This window comes from Balaenoptera physalus (assembly GCF_965194825.1).
Source record: "Balaenoptera physalus genome assembly, chromosome: 7".
Classification (NCBI taxonomy): domain Eukaryota; kingdom Metazoa; phylum Chordata; class Mammalia; order Artiodactyla; family Balaenopteridae; genus Balaenoptera; species Balaenoptera physalus.
This window is the reverse complement of record NC_138886.1, coordinates 7,022,932-7,043,754: the sequence shown is the minus strand read 5'-3', so window position 1 is coordinate 7,043,754 and position 20,823 is coordinate 7,022,932. Positions and strand designations below refer to the sequence as shown.

The following is a 20,823-nucleotide window of genomic DNA, read 5'->3' as shown; positions in this document are numbered from 1 at the left end:
GGGGACCGCCCCGCAAAAGCATGGCCGCCGCGCTCCCAGGGCCCTCCCCGCAGGCGGTTGGCGAGCCGCGCGGCGAGCCGGCCGTTGGTGCGCATGCTCTCCGGCGCCCCGCACCAACATGGCCACCGCCTCCGGGTGAGCGGGGACGCCGCGAGTCGGCCGTTGCTGGGCATGCTCCCTGAGTGCCCCGCACCAATATGGCGGGCGTCCTCGCTGGGGTGACTTTAATTCTCGGTTTTCGGTTCTAGCCGGCCGGTGCTCACTTCTCTTCGGAAAGCTCTGGGCGCGTGGTGGGGCCGGGGAAAGGCAGGGCGGGTGCGGGGGTGAAAGGTGAGAGGGGACTGCAGGCATCCAGGCCGGCTCCTGGCGGCAGGAAGATGGCTGAGAGCGAGCAGCGGTCGCCGCCAGGTAGGGCGGAGGGGCCGCGGTGGAGTGGGGGTTCGGGGGCGGTGCCAGGCGTGGGGGCGGGGACGGGGTGTGGAGTGTGGGGTGCTCAGCGAGGGGCGGAGGGTCGGGAGGTGGAGGAACTCAAGGGGCAAACGCTCTTGGGCCCCGAAGTGCTGGGGGATCTGGAGGGAGGGCAGGATCTCGGGACTGCAAAAGGGCGATGGGTGGGGCGTAACGCCAGGACTTGGGGAGCCTGAGTTGCCCAAGGGTCGGGTGGGCAGCCCCGTGGCCCGAAGGGGAGGCCTTTTCCACACCTGGGCTGCTCCTGCTGAAGTCAGCTCTTGACCTGGCGGGGAAGCAGCCAGGCATGGGGGCTGCTGTCTTCATTAGACCCTGCACTGGGGCTGGGGGCTGGTGCTCCGTGGGGCCTGCCTCGACCCCTCGGCCCTGACCACCCCTCATCACCTGCTCTCTTTTCCCCTTGGAGACGGGGCTCCGGAGTTTCAGTGGCTAAGAAGTTATCGAGGGAAACTGCCCTTGGTCGTCTAAACCACTGATTTAAAAACGCTGGTTGTGCAAAGAGACGACTTTCTTTCTGGCATCACCATCTGTAACTTTTTATTTACACTGTTCATCTCAAATAACTGGGATGGAGGTGCGAGGGAAAGGATCCTCTTAGACCGGTAACGTGGGGAAATGGAAGGGTGTTTGCTGACCCCTCCTCCTCCCCTCCCTTGAGCTAAGAAGGACTTCTAAAATTCTGTCAGAGGTGCAAATAGGTTGGCTAAACAGCTGTTTCAAGACAGCTAATGTTTTGAAACCATTCACTGTTCCTTCTACCTTGTCTCCCCTTTTATGAGCTCTGGGAAGGTCTCAGGAGGGAGAAATTTTGAAGATCAAAAGAGGCATCCCCTCCACTCCCCACCCCGCCTCAAAAACAAAAAACAAAAAAACCCCCAAAGAGCTGGGTATGGTCTGTTAAGGCATTTGAAACCAGACATTTATTTTGTTTGGTACAAAACTTCTGTGCATGTGCCCTTAGGAGTTCCGGTAATGACATCAGGATATATAAGGCAACCAGAATTATCAGTGAGATGAATGTGTCTGGGAAGATGGGCGGTGGGAGGTGTGGAGGGGAGAACCTGTGCACTGAGACCGAGGAAGGCTGAGAAGATTCAGGTTCCCAGGAGGTGTTCCTTCTTTGAAGTTTGAAACAAAGGATGTTTAGGAGCAGTGGAAAGAATTGCTTAACTCAGACAGTGTAGTGATGAAAACCTTGGATTCTGGAGTTAACATAGACCTGGCTCTACCTGGCACACTGCAGCCTCTGTGAGCCTGTTTTCTTATCTCTCAACATGGGTCTACTGTAGCTTCCTCACCGAGCTGGTAGTGTGTGTTCCATTGATGGTGTGGGCGAATCATGGGACGTGGGGGTTATCAGGAAATCTGGATTACTGATATCCTTTTCAAAGGTCGTACAGGTTACACATGCAGACAGGTTCCCAAATCGTAGGTGATAACGTATTATATTCTCTGGGATTTTTTAGGAACACCTCTAAAACTCTGGATGTTTCCATCTTATACTGAGGGGTTGTAGGGGATCCAGCTGTCCCGTGGCACCTTTGTCAGAGGCGGAGTAATCTGAGGCTAGAGAGGCTGTGGGCCTGACCTCATTGATCACAGTCTCGAGTTTGAAGTCTTGTCTTTTTGATTTGGGATTGCATGTTCTGGCAAATTGTGTGTGTGTGTGTTTCATCAGTGATTGGTCGCAAAACTTCCAGGTAGCCTTTCTTCTGGGAACAGGGCCCGGCCCTGTGAAATAATATCAGGAGGGCTAGCCCCTTGCAGGGAACAGTTCTCGCAAATTTAGAAAAGGGCTCTGTTCCCAAAGATCATTTGCAAATGGATAATTTGGAATGTAGAACACATTTTCCCATAAAAACAATGCGGTTAGGTCACCAGCCTGACCTACAAAGCTTTTAATTTAGCATCTTACTTGAAGTAGCAATTTATTAATAGTATGGTCGTCAATTTAAGGTTCTGGGAACAGGACTTGCAGAACAGGTGGGAGGAGGAAGAGAGTTTCTGGTCTGATTTTTGGGCCCTGGGTTGAATTTGAATCTGAATTTGAATTTGAATTTGAATTTGAATTTGGGCCCTGGGTTGAAGGCAGAGGTTTGCCTTGGTCTTATCCCAGATTCTCTGTCTCCTTAGGTCTCCAGGTCTCCTCGCACTTTTCCTTTCCTCAGGGCCTCTCGAGGCAGGCTCTGGTCCCCCAAAGGTCACATGTTCTAGAACCTACTTAGGTCTTTGTTCCCTTTTCTCCATGCAGCTGATGTGAGCTAGGTTTTAGGAGGACAGCAATGGAACAGATTTATACTACATTGTGAGTGACTGATAGTCCTTTACACTTCTTGGAGAGTTTTCATTTTCATTTTTATTTATTTACTTATTTCTTTATAAATTTATTTTTGGCTGCGTTGGGTCTTTGTTGCTGCGCACGGGCTTTCTCTAGTTGCGGCGAGCGGGGGGCTACTCTAAGTTGCGGTGCGTGGGCTTCTCATTGCGGTGGCTTCTCTTTGTTGTGGAGCACGGACTCTAGGCACGTGGGCTCAGTAGTTGTGGCTCTCGGGCGCTAGAGCACAGGCTCAGTAGTTGTGGCACACGGGCTTAGTTGCTCCGTGGCATGTGGGATCTTCCCGGACCAGGGCTTGAACCCGTGTGCCCCTCACTGGCAGGCGGATCCTTAACCCCAGCGCCACCAGGGAAGTCCTATTTTTTTTTTTTTTTTAATTTTTATTTATTTATTTATTTTTAATTTATGGCTATGTTGGGTCTTCGTTTCTGTGCGAGGGCTTTCACTAGTTGTGGCAAGTGGGGGCCACTCTTCATCGCTGTGCGCGGGCCTCTCACTATCGCGGCCTCTCTTGTTGCGGAGCACAGGCTCCAGACACGCAGGCTCAGTAATTGTGGCTCACGGGCCCAGCCGCTCCGCGGCATGTGGGATCCTCCCAGACCAGGGCTCGAACCCGCGTTCCCCGCATTAGCAGGCAGATTCTCAACCACTGCGCCACCAGGGAAGCCCGGAAGTCCTATTTATTTTTTAAAAAATTATTTCTATTTTTTGAGAGTTTTCAATTTTAAAGGAAGGGGCTTACTAATCTGACAAATCTCCAAGAGTAGATTCAGGCCCACAACTCCCAACCCGTAACCTTTGGGACTAGGTGTATTTTGGAATTCAGAGTTTTTCAGATTTCAGAAAGCAGTGTCCCATAATCAAACAAAAAGATTTATGCAGCAAAACATAAATTTCAGCTAAATGGGATACACAGACTACCCTGTGTTTTCCTTTCCTTCAGCTTCTGAAAATACAGAAACTCTATTTAAAATAGTTTATTTCTGATTACAAAAGTACTACAATGCCAGTTTTTAATAGTAATATGTAGCTTAGAAAGTGGAAGTCCTTTATAAATCTTACCTCCTAGAGATGACAGCTATTAACTTTGGTGTTTAATCCTTTAGATTTTTCCAATGCATAAGCTAATAGGTATATGTGTTATTTATATTAGTATGTAAATTTTTTTTTACAAAAATAAGATTATATTGTATATAATATGCTGCAGTTTTGTTTCTTCACTTATTAATATTTAGGCCGTTTTTCTCATGTCAGTAATTTAGATTTTGTTCTTTTCAAAAGCTAGGAAGATTTCCATCATACGGGCATATCGTTATTAATCCATCACCTTATTGATTGATATTTGGGTTGTTTCTAATTTTTTTCGATGCAGTAAGCACTTTTATATACATCTTTGTCTATTTCTGTGGGCACATCTGTAGGGTTGATTCCTACTGTTGGCTCAGTGGGTGTAGTATGCAGTTTTTACTTCAAAAGACCGTGCTGAGTTGCCCCCTCAGCAGATTCTACCATCTAAGACTCTCACCAACAGTGCAGGAGAGTTCCTGTTTCCCCTTCCCCAATCAGTGCCAGATGTTTTTAATCTGCCAACCTGATTTAGAAAAGCAGTCTCATCTAATTTACATTTCTGTGCTTATTCGGGATGTTGGTAATTTTTTTTCAAATGTTTATTGGCCATTTTTTTTTCCTTCTTCTTCTTTGAGTTGCCTGTTTATGTCTAAAAGGTCAACTTGGCTTTATTTTTCTAACCTTTCTGCCTGCCTGGGGAGCAGGAGGAGAGGGCATGGCAGATCCACTGGACATATCAGTTGTTGAGGGGGTTGCCAGGATCGCCCAGCTCCTTGCAGAGTGAGGAAAGGCAGGAAGCCAGTGGGTTTGGCTTAACAAGCCGATACTTTATCCTGGGAGTGCGTGTCTGGTTTATGCTAGGGCTTGCGCGTTAGAGTCTTGGTTTAAAAGTGTGTGTGTGTGTGTGTGTGTGTGTGTGTGTGTTGGGGGGGAAGGATTCTGTTTATCTGATTGCTTTTTCATTTTCTTTGTCAAGACTCTTCGGAGGATATCCTTCCAGCCACTCAGAACTTCATCATTCCAAAAAAAGAGATCCACACTGTTCCAGACATGGGCAAATGGAAGCGTTCTCAGGTACCACTGGTGTCTGCACTGCAGGGTCAAAACTGGATGAGAAACTTGGGCTTTTTCAAAGACAGTGGTTTTCTAGGCCTGAGTGGGGCTGTGAGCTCCTGACCCTTCTTGCTTTTGGAGCCAGAGCTGTTTAGAAGCTATGGAGAGAGGTGACAGGGGAGCTGGCTGTCTCTTCCCCCTCAGGGGCAGCACTCAGGGCGCTGGAGTGGGAAGGTCTCTGGGGGCTGGGGCGAGGATAACCATGGAGGGTTCTGCTCCTGATTCTCGGAAGCCATCGCCCCTTGGGTGTTACTGTATTGGCTGAACATCCTACATGATGGAGCGGGTCACTCTGATGCTTGGTTGCAAATAATAGCAAGTCTGGGAGCCAGTGTATCACAGGGAGAGGAGGTTACCCCATGGAAACCTAGGCCAGGGAGGCGGCTGAGCCCAAAACACCAGGGAACTGGGGTCCCAGTTCTCTGCGCTTCTCAGTCTTCATGGTAGGCAGAAGATAACAGCTTGTACCTTCCCGGCTTCTGGTACAGGCTGTGGAAGGACTGGGACTAAGAAAAAGAAAGCCGATTTCAAGTTCTCAGGGAAGGCCTCGCGTCCAGCTCCATCCACTTGCCTACACCTGGTGTGGGCAGCTGGAGTGGGGAGTGTCACTTGTATAGAAGGGTGGCCCGGGGTCCTGGCAAGCTTGGCAGGTTCTCCGTGTGGAGTCTCCTATGCTTATGTTGAGCCCAAGCCCTACTGCAGCCATGTCTTGGCCTTGCTGGGGCCGGGGCCATGCTAGCCTGTCTGGCTCCTCTTTCACAAGCCTGCCCTTTAAATATCTGGAGATGGTTATCGTGTCTTTTCTGAGTTGTTTTCTCCCCCACGTCTTCACCAGGATAAACGCCTTAGTTCTTTAGCTGCTCAAAGGATGTGGTTCGAGTCCTTTCATCATCTTGGTTGCTCTGCCTCAGGGTTTCTCAACCTCAGCACTATTGACATTTGGGGCAGATAAGCCTTTGTTGTAGGGGGCTGTCCCGTGCACTGTAGGATGTTTAGTGACACCCCTGGCCGCTACCCACTCCATGCCAGTAGCAGCCCTCCTCCCAGTTATCACAACCAAGAATGTCTCCAGACTGTTGGAAGTCTCCTGGGAGCCGTCTCACCCGGGTTGAGAAGTACCACTTTTCTCTTCCCTGAACCTGCAGGACTGTCTGAATCCAAACGTGGCTTTAGTTCCTTGCTTTCCCCTAGATGTTTTCCAGAGAACATTGGGTATTTATGATGCGCCAGGTACTTTAGCTGATTTAATCCTCACAAAAACCCTGGGACTCTGAGGTCATCTCCATTTTGAAATTGAGAAAACTGAGGCCAGGAGGTGAAGACATTTAGACATTTAGCAAGGCACAGTTAGTGGTTGAGATGAGAGTCCAAAGAGTTATGTCCAGGTTGCCTGGCTCTGGAGCCCCAGGGGTTGAGCTGCTGTGCTCTAGGCTATAGGTGGGCAGCCTAATCTGGCCCTCTGCCTGTTTTTTTTTTTTTTAATTTCTTTTTATTTTGGCTGCACTGGGTCTTGTGGCATGCATGAGGGATCTAGTTCCCCTACCAGGGATCGAACCCGTGTCCCCTGCATTGGAAGGCAGGTTCTTAACCACTGGACCACCAGGGAAGTCTCCCCCCCCCGCCCCCCCACCCGCCCCCCTTAAGTGTTGGATAAAGAGGAAGCAAGAAAGTGAGAGGCAAAAGGGATGAAGAAGAAACAAGACCACACAGAAGTTGCTTGCTGCCAGGAGCTGCCTCTACAGGGGCCTGCACCTCAGTGCTTTCTTAGCCCTGTGCTGGCTGTAACCTGCAGCCCCATAGGGAAGAGGGTGCCCAGTTGGAAGCTGGGGATGGGTGTGTTGGGAGACCTGGCCATGGGCAGAAAACAGCTTCATCTCCTGGGAGCAGGGCATCTGCAATGCAGGTACACAGCCTGGCCTGCCTGGTGGGGGAAACATCTGGAAAGTTACCAGGGGCTGGACCCTTGGTGGTATAGTATAATGGTGGAGTACTCGCCGCTCTACTTTGGAGTTTGGCTGGCTGGGTCCTAGCTCCACGTCTAAGGACATCTTGGTCTTAGGAGTCACTTCCCCTGAAGCCTTGGTTTCCTCATCTGTAAAATGGGGACAATGACAGCGTCTGCCTTGTGGGGTTGTTGTATAAAGAAACTGCTGGCAGCAGTGGTGAGTGCACAGTAGACTCTGGCTGGAGGTCCAGGCATCATTGTGGTCACTGGCCTGCCAGTGGTTTTGGATGGAGGATCAGGGTTGGGTGTTTGGCATTATCTTTCTGCTGCTCCTGCTATCGGGTTGGGAGCCGGGGGCAGCTTGGAGCTCTTGGGTAACTGGGTGGAGTGGGGGCTGGCAAGGGTGTAGAGCGCGGGGGTCTGACACCCTTCTCCAAGTCCCCGCTCCTCCCTCTGTTTGGCAGGCGTACGCTGACTACATCGGATTCATCCTCACCCTCAACGAAGGTGTGAAGGGGAAGAAGCTGAGCGTCGAGTACAGAGTCTCTGAGGTAGGCAAAGGCAGGAGCCTGCTGGGCAGGGTCTTTCCAAAAATAGCTCCCAAGAGCCCACAATAGGACCAGTGCAGAAAATAAGATCACCCAGACACATGTGCAGCTGACATTTTAGTGTCTACATTTCTAATTAAAAAAAAAAATCTGTGAATAGATGTGTATTTATAAAATTGAGATCAAGGTATATAAGCTGTTTTATAGCCTGCATTTTTGTTTTGTTTTGTTCTGTTGTGTTTTTGTTTGGGGCCGCACCGTGTGGCTTGTGGGATCGTAGTTCCCTGACCAGGGATTGAACCCGGGCCCCAGTATTGGAAGCATGGAGTCCTAACCACTGGACCGCCAGGGAATTCCCTAGCCTGCATTTTTGTCAACTGGTGTCTGTATGTAACTTTTTAAATGAAGAATGATCACAAAAGAGGTAAATATGCTCACTGAAGAGATTACTGTTAGAGGGGACTTCCCTGGCGGTCCAGTGGTCGGGACTTCACCTTCTAGCGCAGGGAGTGTGGGTTCGATCCCTGGTCGGGGAGCTAAGATCCCACACGCCGCCTCGCGGCCAAAAAACCAAAACATAAAACAGAAACAATATTGTGACAAATTCAATAAAGACTTAAAAAAAAAAGGTCCACATCAAAAAAATCTTAAAAAAAAAAAAGAGATTACTGTTAGAAACGTGTGTAGCACTAACAAAAAAGCTGGCCCCGCCCTGTATTCCTCCCCATAACCGCCTCCCAGGGGCAGCCTCCCGCTCACAGCATGGGGACTGTCGCCCAGACCTGCCCCGGGGGCTCCTCTGCCCCCTGAGCCATGCCCTCACTGGTTTAAACAGTCCCCCGCTTAGACTTTGAGGTTATTTCCCTAAACACTGCTGCTCCGAACACCCTCGCACATAGACCTGTGGGCGTTCTTTCCTAAGGATGCATTCCGAGAGGTGGAAATGCTGAGTTGCAGGGCGTGCACTGCTTGGTGCTCTTTGGCTGTGTTTCAAAGACCGGCTTGTTTGTAGAGGGAGGGTGAGAGCTGTGGGGAGGCTGATAGGCACGGGAAGGTGTGGTCTCGCAAGCTCTTGGCTCTTGCTGGATGCCGTCCCAGCCCCGGTGCCAGGCCTCCAGCGGCCTCCTGCGTTCCTGTCCCAGGCAGCCAGAGCCCCCTTGAGCTTCATCTTATCTCAGACCCCAGGCCCGAGCAGCCTCTCAGTGCCTTGTCCACCCAGCTCTCTAGCCGTAGCTTCGGTCTGTCGGGTAAGGCCTGGCCCTGCCCTGGCCCAGTCCCTCCACCTTTCGCAAGGCTGGCATAGCCCTCGTGCTCCTGGGCCCTAACTGGCTGCTGGGTGGCCGAGGTCCTGTTCTGTCGCTGCGGGGAGCCAGGCCTGTGCTGGGGATTGACAGCCTTCTCTTGGGAGCTGGCCCACCAGTGACTTCTTGGGTTCCTCTTGGGCCTGCTCAGTGCTCTGGGGCTTTGGCTGTGGGCGCAGACGGTGGTGGGGGAGAGAGGGCCACTCCTTGAGCCTGTGATAAGGAACGCTGAGCTGTGCTCAGTGGGCTGGGGAATGTGGGGGAAGCCTAATTAAAGGGCAGTGTTGTAATTACCCCAGCAGATCCTGAGCTGCCAAACCCCTCTCAGGTCCCTTCATTACCCCTGAGGTTTTGATGGTAGATGTCCATACCACCCAGGTGTTGGCTCAGCTCAGGAGCCATTCTTTTGGCAGGATTGCAGCCTGGTTAAGTGCTTGGGTTCTGGAGTCAGGCTGATCGGGTTTTGATGACCTCTCACTTCTGAGCTGAGTGGCCTTGTCGCCTCTGACGCTCCGTCTCCTCAGCTGTAGAGTGGGAAGAGCCACAGACCTACTCATGGCCCCCGGGGAGATCCCGCATGTAGGTTTTTTTTTTTTTTAGCACAGAGCCTGGCACCTACTAGATGGCATTGTCATTATTAGCTATTGTTATCGTTAGCTGGTTTTCGGTTTTAATTTCCAGTAACACTGATGTTGTTTCACGTGGGGCTCTTCCTGAGCTGGGTTCATTCTCACTCAGGGGACAGGGGTGGCTCGTGTGGTCTCCAGAGGTCTCCAGTGGCGGCAGAAGGCACCGCACACAGCATGCGGCCTCCCTTCCTGCCTGGCGCAGCTGCTGTGGCTCCCCTGCCGCTTCTCGCTCCTGCCTCTCAAGGCAGGGGGAGGCGGCTGCGGCTGGGGAGAGGGCAGAGTGGCCTGGGGGGCCGCTTCCAGACCACCCGCAGCAAGGGGAACCGGCGAGGGCGATGTATGAGATGGTCTAGACCCATGTTTAGAATGCTCTCCTTCCTTTTGAAATTACGTCTGTCCTATTCTTTGGGGGTTAAAATGTTTTATTTTTGTAAAATAAAGGTGATAGTAGGCTTATGTTTTGTTGTTGTTCCGTTTGATTTTGTTAAATGAGGCAGAATTTAAAATGGGCAAGTGAGATTTTGGAGAAGATTTTACTGGTCCATGAAATCTGAAAAGGAAGCTTTGGTCCAAGGAGGAGGAGGGTGGCTCAAATTATTCTTCATGCTTCCTAGGGGCTTCAGCCCACAGCTCCCTCCCCTCCAACCCTCTCCCCTCAACAAGCCAAACAACAGAGGCAGCCCCTGCCTTCAAAAACCCTCTCCAGAAAGAGGAGCTAGGAGCCTTTTAATTATTCATTGGCTCAGCTGAGCTAGCAGCTGGGGCCTGGCTCCCGCTGGCTTCAAGCACCTTCTTTATGTCCCGTTCAGTGCCTCAGCGAAGACAGTTCTCTGGGGAATCTGTTCTGGTGCTTCAGGGGCCAGGAGTGCTGCACCATCCCTTATAAGTCCCAGCTGCTGCATGGGGTTAGGTTTGCTCTGTCCTTATGAGCTCTTCCTGGTGACCTGGTTCTTCACAAAGCCAGGCTCTAGCAGTGCGTTTGGTCACATTTCAGCAACGCAGCTTTTTGTCACCCTGGCCCTTGGCCACAGCCAGGTATAAAGGGAACTTTCTCCTCTTACAGGTAACTTTCCTCTTCTCCCACGCCCCAAGCGTAGGGAAAGGGGAGGTGAGGGAGGGCAGCATCAGGGCCACTGTCACGTTGCTATTTGTGTGGACTGCGTGGACTGCAGTGTGGTTTGTGCCTCCCGGTGGGGGGGGGCACTGGCTACCACATACCCCGTTAGCTCAAGGCCGCCTTTTCCCTCCCCACAAATACACACTCAGCACTCGGGACCACTTCTCTGCAGAGTCTCAGCAGGGGCAGACCTGACCGTGCCTTGCCCTCTGTGTCACAGCTTTTCCCGTGGGCACCTCTTGCTAGTTCCTACCAGCGCCAGGAGCGCCTGGAGGTGTCTCCTTATACCATTTGTACCCGGCAGACACAGGCAAGATCTGCTTCTGGGCAAGGCCCCTCCTCCCGGCCCACCTGTCCCCTGTGTCACGTGCTCCCCGAGCCTTTTGTTACCTTTGTCCTGGCCCATTTCTGCGAGCCACATCTGGAAGGGGCACTTTTGGAGCTGCCCTCACAGACCTTTGTTTTAGATAGACAGCATCACCTGATGTCCTCGATAAGTAACATTTGGTGTGCTAACGCTGCCTGGCCCGTCACACCGATTCCACTCCTTAGTCCCTGCCCTCTGTAGGAAGGATAGAGGTGAGAGATGAGAGATGGGTCTCAGACACTGCTGGCCTTACAAAGCGTTACCCACGTTCGCACCTCTGACCCAGCATTTCTACAAAGGGTATTGTTCACGGAGTGAACAATTGGAAGTAACCCAAACATTTAACAGTGAGGGATTTGGGAAGTAAATCACAGTACATTGGTACAGTGAAATACTATTCACTTGTTAGAGGCTTTTGCAAAATTATGTTTCCGTGTTGCTGTGGAACGAGGGTCATGGGGAAACTGATCAGGCTACAAAGCAGCGTGTGCCCTGTGACCCCCGTTTCAGAGTCTGCGTGTGGATGTGTACCATCACCCCGTGCCAGGCGCCACGCTAGCATGCTTCATGGATTGTCGCTTAGTCCTCGTGACGGCCCTTGGAGTTATTTACCATCATGCCCATTTTTGAGATGAGGAAACAGGCTCAGAGAGTTAAAGTCACTTGGTCAAGGTCTTGCAGCAACCAAATGGTGTTTTAGCTGTGATCTGAAGGCAGGTCCAGCTGCCTTCAAAATTCTCACCATGATAAGCAATGGGAAATACTATTAAAAAGATGCAATAGAAGAGTACGTTAAAATGTTAATACGGGTTCCCCCGTTATCTGAAAGTAGAGCGTTTCTATGAAACCTTCTGTAAACCGAAGTGGTGTAAAGTGAAAATCCTCTTTAGATTTCTTTCGGTTAGCAAAAACAGCTACTAACGTAGGTCTTCCGTAAAAGTAAAGTGGCGAAAAGCGAACTTTCGAAAAGCGGGGGATACCTATGGTGTTGATTTCTGGGTGGCAGGATTATTGGTCATTTTTGTTTTCTTCCTTTTTGCATCTCTGTTTTCAGTGATGAGCAGGTGTTGTGCATTAAATGGAAGACCCCAGTAAGATGTAGTAAAGCAGGTCAGGGCTGCAGCTCGTGCTTGTGCAGCAGCTGCCCCTGGATGAGCTGGCTAGAGAGGCCGGCTGCAGAAGCCACGCTGGTCCTTCAGCCTAGCGCTGGGCCCCTTCTGTGAGGCTCACTGTGTTCACCTGTCCCCTCCTTCGTATTCAGGGTGGTTGGGAGGAAAGGGGGACAGCAGGGAGATGCCAGTAGTGCCAGGCCTTGCGGTCCCTGTCCAGCAGCAGTTGGGACTTCCCTCTGTGGCTCTAGCTTGGGGACACTAGTCATCGTGGCTTGGCCACCCCTGTTTGCCTCCACAGGCCATTGAGAAACTGGTCGCTCTTCTCAACACGCTGGACAGGTGGATTGATGAGACCCCTCCGGTGGACCAGCCCTCTCGATTCGGGAACAAGGCCTACAGGACCTGGTATGCCAAACTTGACGAGGTGAGGCTGCCGCAGGACAGGCTTGGGGGCTGGGCTGGGGAGAAAGCTGTCAGATATCAGAATCACTGGGGAGTTTGTTAAAATGGCAGTTCCGTTTCCCAAAGTACAACTGCGTTTACCCTCTCCCCCGCCGTCCTCCGGGAATCACTACTGTGGACGCGCAGTCCTCTGCACAGGGCTGTTTATTAGGTGATTGTAGCAATGGATTGAAACGTCCCACGTGTCCATCTGCAGTTTATTATCCGTTAAATAAACTGGAAAGTCCACCCAGGGAGTACCATGCAGCTCTGAGAAAGAAGAGGGAGGCCGACTAGGGAACTCAGGGGAAGGGACCGCAACTTCCAGTGGTCCCTCGGTATCTGTGGGGGATTGGTTCCAGGACCCCCCGCAGATGCTCAAGTCCCTTGTATAAAATGGCGAGGTTCGGTCAGCCCTCTGTATCCACGGGTTCTCCATCTATGGATACAAAGGGCCGACTGTACTGTTAGGTTAGAGGGGAGCCGGGGCGTTATGCACACGGCAAGCTGCCTTTTGGTAAGAAAGAGGGGAAACAAAAAAGGTATGTTTGTATTGCTCAGTTTGCACTGGAAGGATATGTAAGAGGCAAATAAGGCTGTGGGGTTTTTTTTTTGAGGGGAGGGGGGAGGGGGTGGATGGGAACAGGTGGAGTAGGACTTCTCAATGCATCCCTTTTATGTGTTTATTTTTGAGTCATGCAAAGGTAATACCTGTTAGAAGCAAACAAAAAATAAAAATGCAGGATAGCCACCCCTGGGAGTCCAGATTCTCACCAGGTCTCCAGGAGATTCTCACGCCAGGTGATTTTTTTGTTTCTTTTGTTTGTTTGTTTTTTGGCCACGCCACGTGACATGTGCGATTTTAGTCCCCCCAACAGGGATTGAACCCTGCGCCCCCTGCACTGGAAGCGCAGAGTCTTAACCACTGGACCACCCTCATGCCAGGTGTTTATAGACTGAACTTAGAGAAACTTGCGTCCTAGATTCTTTGGCCCAGTGTTTTCACATGGAGCAGAGGGGAGTCCTAAGGACCCAGCAAAACACTGTCCCTGCGTAAGAGTGGCCTGGGGCTGCTTCTGGTCTCTAAGATGGCACATGGGCATATTTTTTTTTTTATTGAGTTATAACTTAAAGAAAACTGACAAATCATAGCTATCAATCATGTACAGCTTGATAGATCTTAACATGTTTTTACCCTTGCATCCATCCATATCAAGCCAGGGAACATTCCAGCACTTCAGCAGGGCCTTTGTGCCCCTTTCTAGTCGATATCCCCCAGACTCTTCTGACTGCTGTCCTATAGGTCGATTTTGCCTGGTTTTGTTTGAACTTCATGTAAATGTCCGGCTTCTTTTGCTCAACATTGTGCGATTCACCTGTGTTGTGCGGAGCGGTGGACCTTCCTCAGTGCTGCGCAGTGTTCCAGGGTATGACCATAGCACAAGTTATCCATTCTGTGGATTGTTCAGCTGATGGACAGTTGATGGACAGTTCAGGTGTGGGTTGTTTCCACGTTTTGGCTGCTGTAAATAATGCTGCCGTGAACGTCCTTGCATACGTCTTTGGTGGATGTCGGGCACAAACTCCCTAGCTGGGAGTATGAAGAAAGGGGACATCTCTGGAGATGTCAGTGAGTTACTAGCTGGGAAAGTCGAATGGCTTCTTTTTAGATCCCTCCTGTCTTGCCCCTAGAACTGTGGCCCCCGGAGGGAGGGTCAGCAGATGAAGAGCCACCCCAGGGTGGTCTCTGTTGTGTGAAAATAAATGCTCTCCCTCCTCTTCCTTCTGTGGGCAGTCAGAGCGGGGAGCCAGGACTGCTCGCTGTGGCAGCCTGGCTCCAACCAAGATGCTGCCTCTGGGCACCTGGCCACTGAGTGCTGCCTAATCTGCTGCCACCACTTTGTATCTCTTCTGTTATCAGGAAGCAGAAAACTTGGTGGCCACAGTGGTCCCCACCCATCTGGCAGCTGCTGTGCCCGAGGTGGCTGTTTACCTAAAGGAGTCAGTAGGGAACTCCACGCGCATCGACTACGGCACAGGTACCCGTTACTGTGGCGGCGCCTGCTTGGCTTCGCAGTGGCCCTTTCTCAGGTTGCCTCCTCTTCGCTCTGGGTCGTGTTGGTGGGGTGAGGGAGCCAGCTGGGGTGCCGCGCGGCAGGTGCAGGTCCACGCCTGCTGCTCTGGCTTGGTCCACCAGGGGGAGCTGGTGCCACGTGCATGGTGGCTGTAGGCGCAGAGCTGACCTCTGTTCCTTGTAAAGGTGGCCCCGCTGTGCGCTCATCGTCATCACCAAACTGATAATTTGTTGAGCACTTACTGCATCCCAAGACAACCGCTTACGGAAGCCTTGAGGACTGAAAGAGCCTGGTAGCCGCTGGCAGCGCTGTGGCGCGTTGCTGTTAGCCACTCGGTGCCCTTCAGAGGGAGCGCTGTGGGCATCTTAAAAGGGAAAGGGGCTGTTCTCTATCTAGGTCAGGCGTGGCTGAGGAGGGTCGCTGCTTTGAGAGGCCCGCCTTTCTTTTCCTTTCCACACTGAAGCAGGCAAATGCAAGAGCTGCTGCTCTCTCGGGCCCTTCCCTTGCCTCTGGAGGAGCCCAGGCCACAGGGGCGGGCCTGGAGAAGGGCCCCCTTGGACCTGGGTCATGGGAAAGTTTTGTCATCTGCTCCCCTGATGCTGAGGAACAGGCTTATTATCAAGTGAGACTTTTAGGGGCGGCGCTTTGACTGAGACCAGCCAACCAGAAAGACCTGGAGGCGAGAGTGGCCAGGTCAGCAGGGGCTGGGTTTTTCCTCCACTCTCAGATGCTCTTAGTTGTGCAAGGGTGATGACTGCCCCTGAGTGATGGTGGCTTGGACTCTGGCTGGTCATGATCAAAAACTGTGCAGGTGAAAGTAACAGCTCATAAGCTTTCCAGGCCCTTGGAGGGACCCTTATTCTGCAGAAATAGGACAGGAAGTCACTGAAATATTCTCTCCTCCCCTCCCTCCAGATGTGTTTATTATGACACCGTGAACCATGGGATCCGGCCCAGAGTCCAGCCAGTGGTTTCTGTAGCGCTGACCATTTCTATTTGACATGACTGGGAAGGAAGGGGGGTGCCTTTTGACCCTGCAGTGTGGCCATGCTTAGAATGTGACCATGCTTAGAAGCCTTCAGTGGCTCCCATTGCTCTTAGGATAAAGTCTGAACTTTTTTACCGTGGCTGTAAATGCCTGTCTGATGATCTCCAGCCTCATTGCATGACACTTTCTCCCTTGCTCTCTCTGCTTTAGCCAGACTGGCCTTCCTAGGGTTCTTCAGACATATCAGGGTTGGGTTTTTTTTTTGCCTCAGGGCCTTTCCATATGCTGTTTCTCCTGGCTAGAGTGCTCTTCTGGCTTCCCTCACGCCCTGTGCCTTGCCAGCTCTTACTCATCTTTCAAATTAAATATTATTTCTGAAGGGAAACCTTCCTGAACCCTAATGTCAGGATCCCCCTGTGATATCCGCCAAGTGTCACCCTATCCTTCTCCTTCAGAGGTAGGTTCATAGAAGTGATTGTATATTTAATGTCTGTCATCCTGATAGGTCATAGACTATCAAACAAGGGCAGGGACTTTTGGCCTCTGTCCCTCTAGTGCCTGACACGGACAGTGATTGCCACCTGTAGTAGGTGCTGAATAAATAGGGTAGAATTGATGAGTGAGCTAAACCTCCAAAATAAAATGTGAATGCCTATTTAAGAATCACCAGCCTGGGCCTTTTTAGGAGTAGAATTATAGTACTAGTGGTTCTTAAAAGGACCTAGTTCTTTCTGGATGGGGAAGAGGCCCCGTTACCTCCGTGTTGACCTCCCTCCTTAGAGGGGAAGTTAACAGTGACTTGGACTCTGGTGAGACCAAGAACAGTCCCACGCCTTCTGGAAGACTGTCAACCTTGGCTGTTTTTTCTCCCCCAGGACATGAAGCTGCCTTTGCTGCTTTCCTCTGCTGTCTCTGCAAGATAGGGGTGCTGCGAGTGGACGACCAAATAGCCATTGTCTTCAAGGTGTTCAATCGGTGAGTGAGCCAGGCGGGAGGGGTGGCTGCCAGTGGGAGGAGGAGCCAGGGGTCTCCTTCCTCCTTGTTACCATCAGACTGGGGACAGGGTGCTAGAGGGGGCTCCCGAGTGGCTGTTGGTTCTCTTGTCCTGTCCTAATCAAGCTGTGACTGTGAACAGGGTGTCCAAGACTCCTCCTTCCGACAGGTTCAAATTCAAGTAAAAATAAGTGAAGGGAATGTTACATAATGACTGCTAATGCTTCTGTGGCATTTAACACGTAGAGGTAACTTCTAAGCGCTTTACATACAACTCTTTTTATTCTCACGAAGACCCTCATTTCCATTTTATAGATGAGGAAACTGAGGCATAGAGAAATCAGGTCCCTTCACTGAGGTCACAGCCAGCTGAACCCAGGCAGTCAGGCTCTGACCTGCTCCCCTCACCACCCAGACCACCTCCCGGCACATGGGAGTGTCTCCGTCACCAGAGGGCGCTGGCACATCTGTTCTGGGCCCCACTCTGGTGCTGCTGATGCCGCAGCGCCAAGGGCGGTTCCCGGAGGGATCTAGGGGATGATCTCCTTGGACTCCCATCAGCTTTCCTATGGGCAACCCGAAGCGAGAGAAGCTGCAGCTCCTGCCCAGGCTCTCAAGTTGTCAGGAGGTGATGGCACTAACTCCCTTTCCCAGTTGGTGTTTTGCCCCTTTCCTGGGCCAAAAGGAGGCTGAGTGTGAGAGAAGAAAATGAAGTTCCGTAATTTTGAGTGTATTAGCTGATGCATAACATAGGCATGTAGTTTTGAGTTGAAAAGGAGATCTGTTACACTCTTAGATGGTTATTTCTGGCCTCCTTTGCTCCCAGTGGCCGAAGGGTTGAGACTGTCTTTCTACTTTTTGCCACCTCCCCTCCCTTCCCTGCCCTCCTGTGCAGGTACCTTGAGGTTATGCGGAAGCTCCAGAAGACATACAGGATGGAGCCGGCCGGCAGCCAGGGCGTGTGGGGCCTGGATGACTTCCAGTTTCTGCCCTTCATCTGGGGCAGTTCACAGCTGATAGGTACTGAGGTACCCTGGCCCTCCTCCCTTCCCTCCTTCCCTCCCCTCCTGCCCAGGGCACACAGTGACAGCTTGTAAAGCAGGCATTAGACCGGCTATTGACGGAGGCTGCTTGCTGCCGACCTTCTGCTGCAGCTGGCGTGGCAGGCTGGGGAGGCTGAGGCAGATAATGGAAAGTGACACGGGCTGGGGCGAGGGCGCCTGGCGCATAATGGACTGGTGTGAAATGCGCCCCGGCTCCTGGAAGCAGCTGCGGGGTTTTATGTAGAAAATGAGGGGTTCTTTTGACTCAGTGACCAGCATCCTCCACTGTTATTATGGAGCCGTGCACAGGGGGGGCCCATTGAGGAGCTGCTGCTCGCTCCGGGCCCGCTCTGGGGGTTCCCCCCACTTTCCCACGGGCAAGCCAGAGCGGGTGAAGGGTCCACGTCTACTTCCACGTAGGATTAACCGCCTACGAAATCATATTAATAAACGACCCTTTGTTGAGTACTTCCCTGTACCAGGCACTGCTCTCTGTGCTTCAGGTAGATCATCGCAAGGACCATGGGAAGGGTCTTTGCCGGCAAACCGCTGACCAGCACTTACCTGTGCAGGCACCATGCCGAGTGCTTTACGGTGGTCCTGACGTTCAGGTGGCACTCCACAGCCCCACTGCACAGATGAGGAAACTGAGTTGCATGGCTGGAAAGAAGCAGAACCGGAGCTTATTACACTAGAGTACAAACCTGCACAGGGCCATTGATTGCTCCAGCGAGATCAGGCGTTGAGGGCGGTGGGCAGGACCGCAGTCCTGGGGTGGGTGCAGCCCTGGGGTGGGTGCAGATGGCACTGGGCTGCGGTGCCCCGGCGGTGCGAACGCCCGGTTCTGAACCCCGGGCCGCTTTGCTGTTTCCAGACCACCCGAATCTGGAGCCCAGGCACTTTGTCGATGAGAAGGCCGTGAACGAGAACCACAAGGACTACATGTTCCTGGAGTGTATCCTGTTTATCACTGAGGTGAGGGGAAGGGAGTGAGGGAGGAGCCCGCGGCAGCCTCCGGGCTGAAAGGGACTGAGGCTGGTGGCTTTGGACACAGGAGCCAGAGCTGCTGTCTGAAGATGGCAGGGCCAACCCCTGAAGTGGGTTGTTGAAAAGGAAGCCCAGCCAGGCCTCTCGGAAAGGTTAGGCCACCTTCTGACTGTCCAGGCTCTCTTCCTCTAAATCAGTACTCTGGGGTTTCTACTGGAGCTGACGGATTAAGACCTGGTCATTAGGTGGACTTGGTGACCGACGCAGCAGGTCTGAAGGGTGGGTGGGTATTGTTGGGGGGGGTGGGGGGGTGTCAGCATCTTGCGGGTGGGGGCCACAGGGTCTGCAGAGCTATGTGCGTGTGGACGTGTGCGACGAAGCCATTGCAAGAGTTGGAGAGACTGGAGTGGACGGCGGGACAGATCCCTGCTGAAGGGATACACCTTTGCCGGACCTGGGCCAAGGGAGGTGCTGGAAGCGCAAGTGAGCGGGCCTGGACCCCCAGCCCACCCAGCGGGGGTCGTTTAACTGGGTGTTGTTGTCCTGCTAAAGTAGGGCCTCCCGCCCGTGCAGCCTGGGACCGCTTCCTCAGGGTCACCTGGGGAGCTTGTGAAAATGCACGTTCTTGGGCCCCACCCCAGCTTTCTGAATCAGAAGCTTGGGGGACGAGCGCTAGGAACCTGAATTTAAACACATATGCCGGGTGATCGTGCATGAAAGCTGGGGACCCACTGCGCTCGGGCCTCTCTTTCAGGAGGTGTGGGGACCTTTCATCCTCCCTGCCTGGTACCCGCCCCACAGACTTCCAAAGGGCACCCTGGCTCTGCCACCTGGAGAGGATCTCGCCCCCGTTCTCTTTCCTGACACCCGCAGGCATTCCTGCTGGCCCGGTGATGTCCCTCGCACACCCGTGGACGCCCCTGTCTGTGTGGGCTTGCTTCTCTCTTGGCTGCCCGTTCTGAGCCCCCTGAAGAGGGGGAGACGCCTGGCTAAGCAGCCGTAGCTCCAGACTCTCCTGGTCAGCATTCGGCTCAGGCCTCCGCCAAACTCCAGAGGCCAGAGGGGAATGCCACGTTTTTCCAAGTCAGCAAATGAAGGCCGTCCTGACGGCTGGGCGGCCACCGCTTGACTCTCAGAGATCTGCTGCCTTCAGCACCGTAGGCAGCCCAAGGTCGGAGGGACTCCGGGGCAGCCTGGCTCACTGCCTTGAGAGCCAGTCACAGGCTGCCCTCCCCAGAGCAGAATGGGAGGCTCTGCGGAGCTGGGGGGGGGGCCCAGGAGGAGCTGGGCGAGGAGAAGGGGTGGCTTCGCCCGCTCCTGGGGGTGAGAGGCTAAGCTGTTTTGGCTGGCCAGGCCCCTGGGTCCCTGTCAGTAACTAACAAGGAGAAGGCCAGGCTGGGCCTCAGGGAGTATGGGAATTGACTCCAGGTTAAAACTTTGTTTCCTTGTTTGTTTGGTTATTCCGGTTATGAAAACCCCAAAGCTTTCCTAAAGTTTGGGACCCAGGTCCTCTGCTAGAGGAAATCCTACAGTGGCCACTAGGTGGCACTAAAGACACATTGAACTTGGAGGAGGTTTTCGGAACAGTTGAGGGAGAGGCATGAACTGGGAGGAGGCCGGCAGGCCCTAGAGTTCCTTGGTTGTTCCACACGCTCTGTGCGAGGCCTGGTTTTCGCCCTGGGCCTCGGTGCTTGGGCCTGGTGGTGGACGTTGGACACTAGCAGGGGACGTGCCCCAGAGCTGAGGTGACCGGCAAGAGCCCCTCTCACCCACTTGGCCAGCCTAGAGCAGGCTGGCGCGGTTCCTGATGGTGGCACACATTTGTGCTAGTTCTCCGGAGTCTGGGCTCACCACCCAGACCAGGGTTTTCGCAGCCCCCAGTTGGTGGTGAGGGAGGCCCGAGGCCTGACGCTGTGACCTGGGGACCTGGCGGCCTGCGTGGAGCTCTGTGTGCTGTGGTCAGGAAGGGGGCAGTGTTGCCTCTGGAGACCCCAGGGATCGCTAGAGCTGGTGCAGCTGGGAGATTTCACAAACAAGAAGTTGGAAATGAGACTGCGCTTTTCCTCCCGCCGGGACCAGCCTGGGACCTGCCCCGTGGCCCCGAGCATCCCGGATGAGGGACCTCACCTTGCAGGGCTCCTGCCGCCTCAGGAAATGCAGCCCTGGCGCCTTTAAGAGCCCAGGGCAGGCAGGAAAAGAATTTCAGTTTCAATCTGGCTTCTAAATTTGGAGTTTTGGGAAGGGAGGGATCAGATTTCAGCTGGAAGGGAAGGAGCTGACAGGAAGGCGCTGT

General features: G+C 52.8%; 1 protein-coding gene across 3 annotated transcripts in view; it reads left to right on the top strand.

Annotated features, from left to right (window-relative positions):
- Positions 1 to 148: 148 nt before the first annotated feature.
- The window catches only part of PTPA (protein phosphatase 2 phosphatase activator), a 28,451-nt gene continuing 7,776 nt past the window's right edge, over positions 149 to 20,823 (top strand). For all 3 annotated transcript variants that reach the window (XM_082470186.1, XM_082470187.1, XM_082470188.1), the window contains exons 1-8: positions 149 to 408; positions 4,848 to 4,945; positions 7,394 to 7,480; positions 12,302 to 12,427; positions 14,366 to 14,483; positions 16,383 to 16,482; positions 17,396 to 17,520; positions 18,418 to 18,518. In XM_082470186.1, the coding sequence (XP_082326312.1) occupies positions 378 to 408; positions 4,848 to 4,945; positions 7,394 to 7,480; positions 12,302 to 12,427; positions 14,366 to 14,483; positions 16,383 to 16,482; positions 17,396 to 17,520; positions 18,418 to 18,518 (786 nt within the window). In that variant the 5' untranslated portion in view covers positions 149 to 377. The remainder of the gene's footprint in view (positions 409 to 4,847; positions 4,946 to 7,393; positions 7,481 to 12,301; positions 12,428 to 14,365; positions 14,484 to 16,382; positions 16,483 to 17,395; positions 17,521 to 18,417; positions 18,519 to 20,823) is intronic.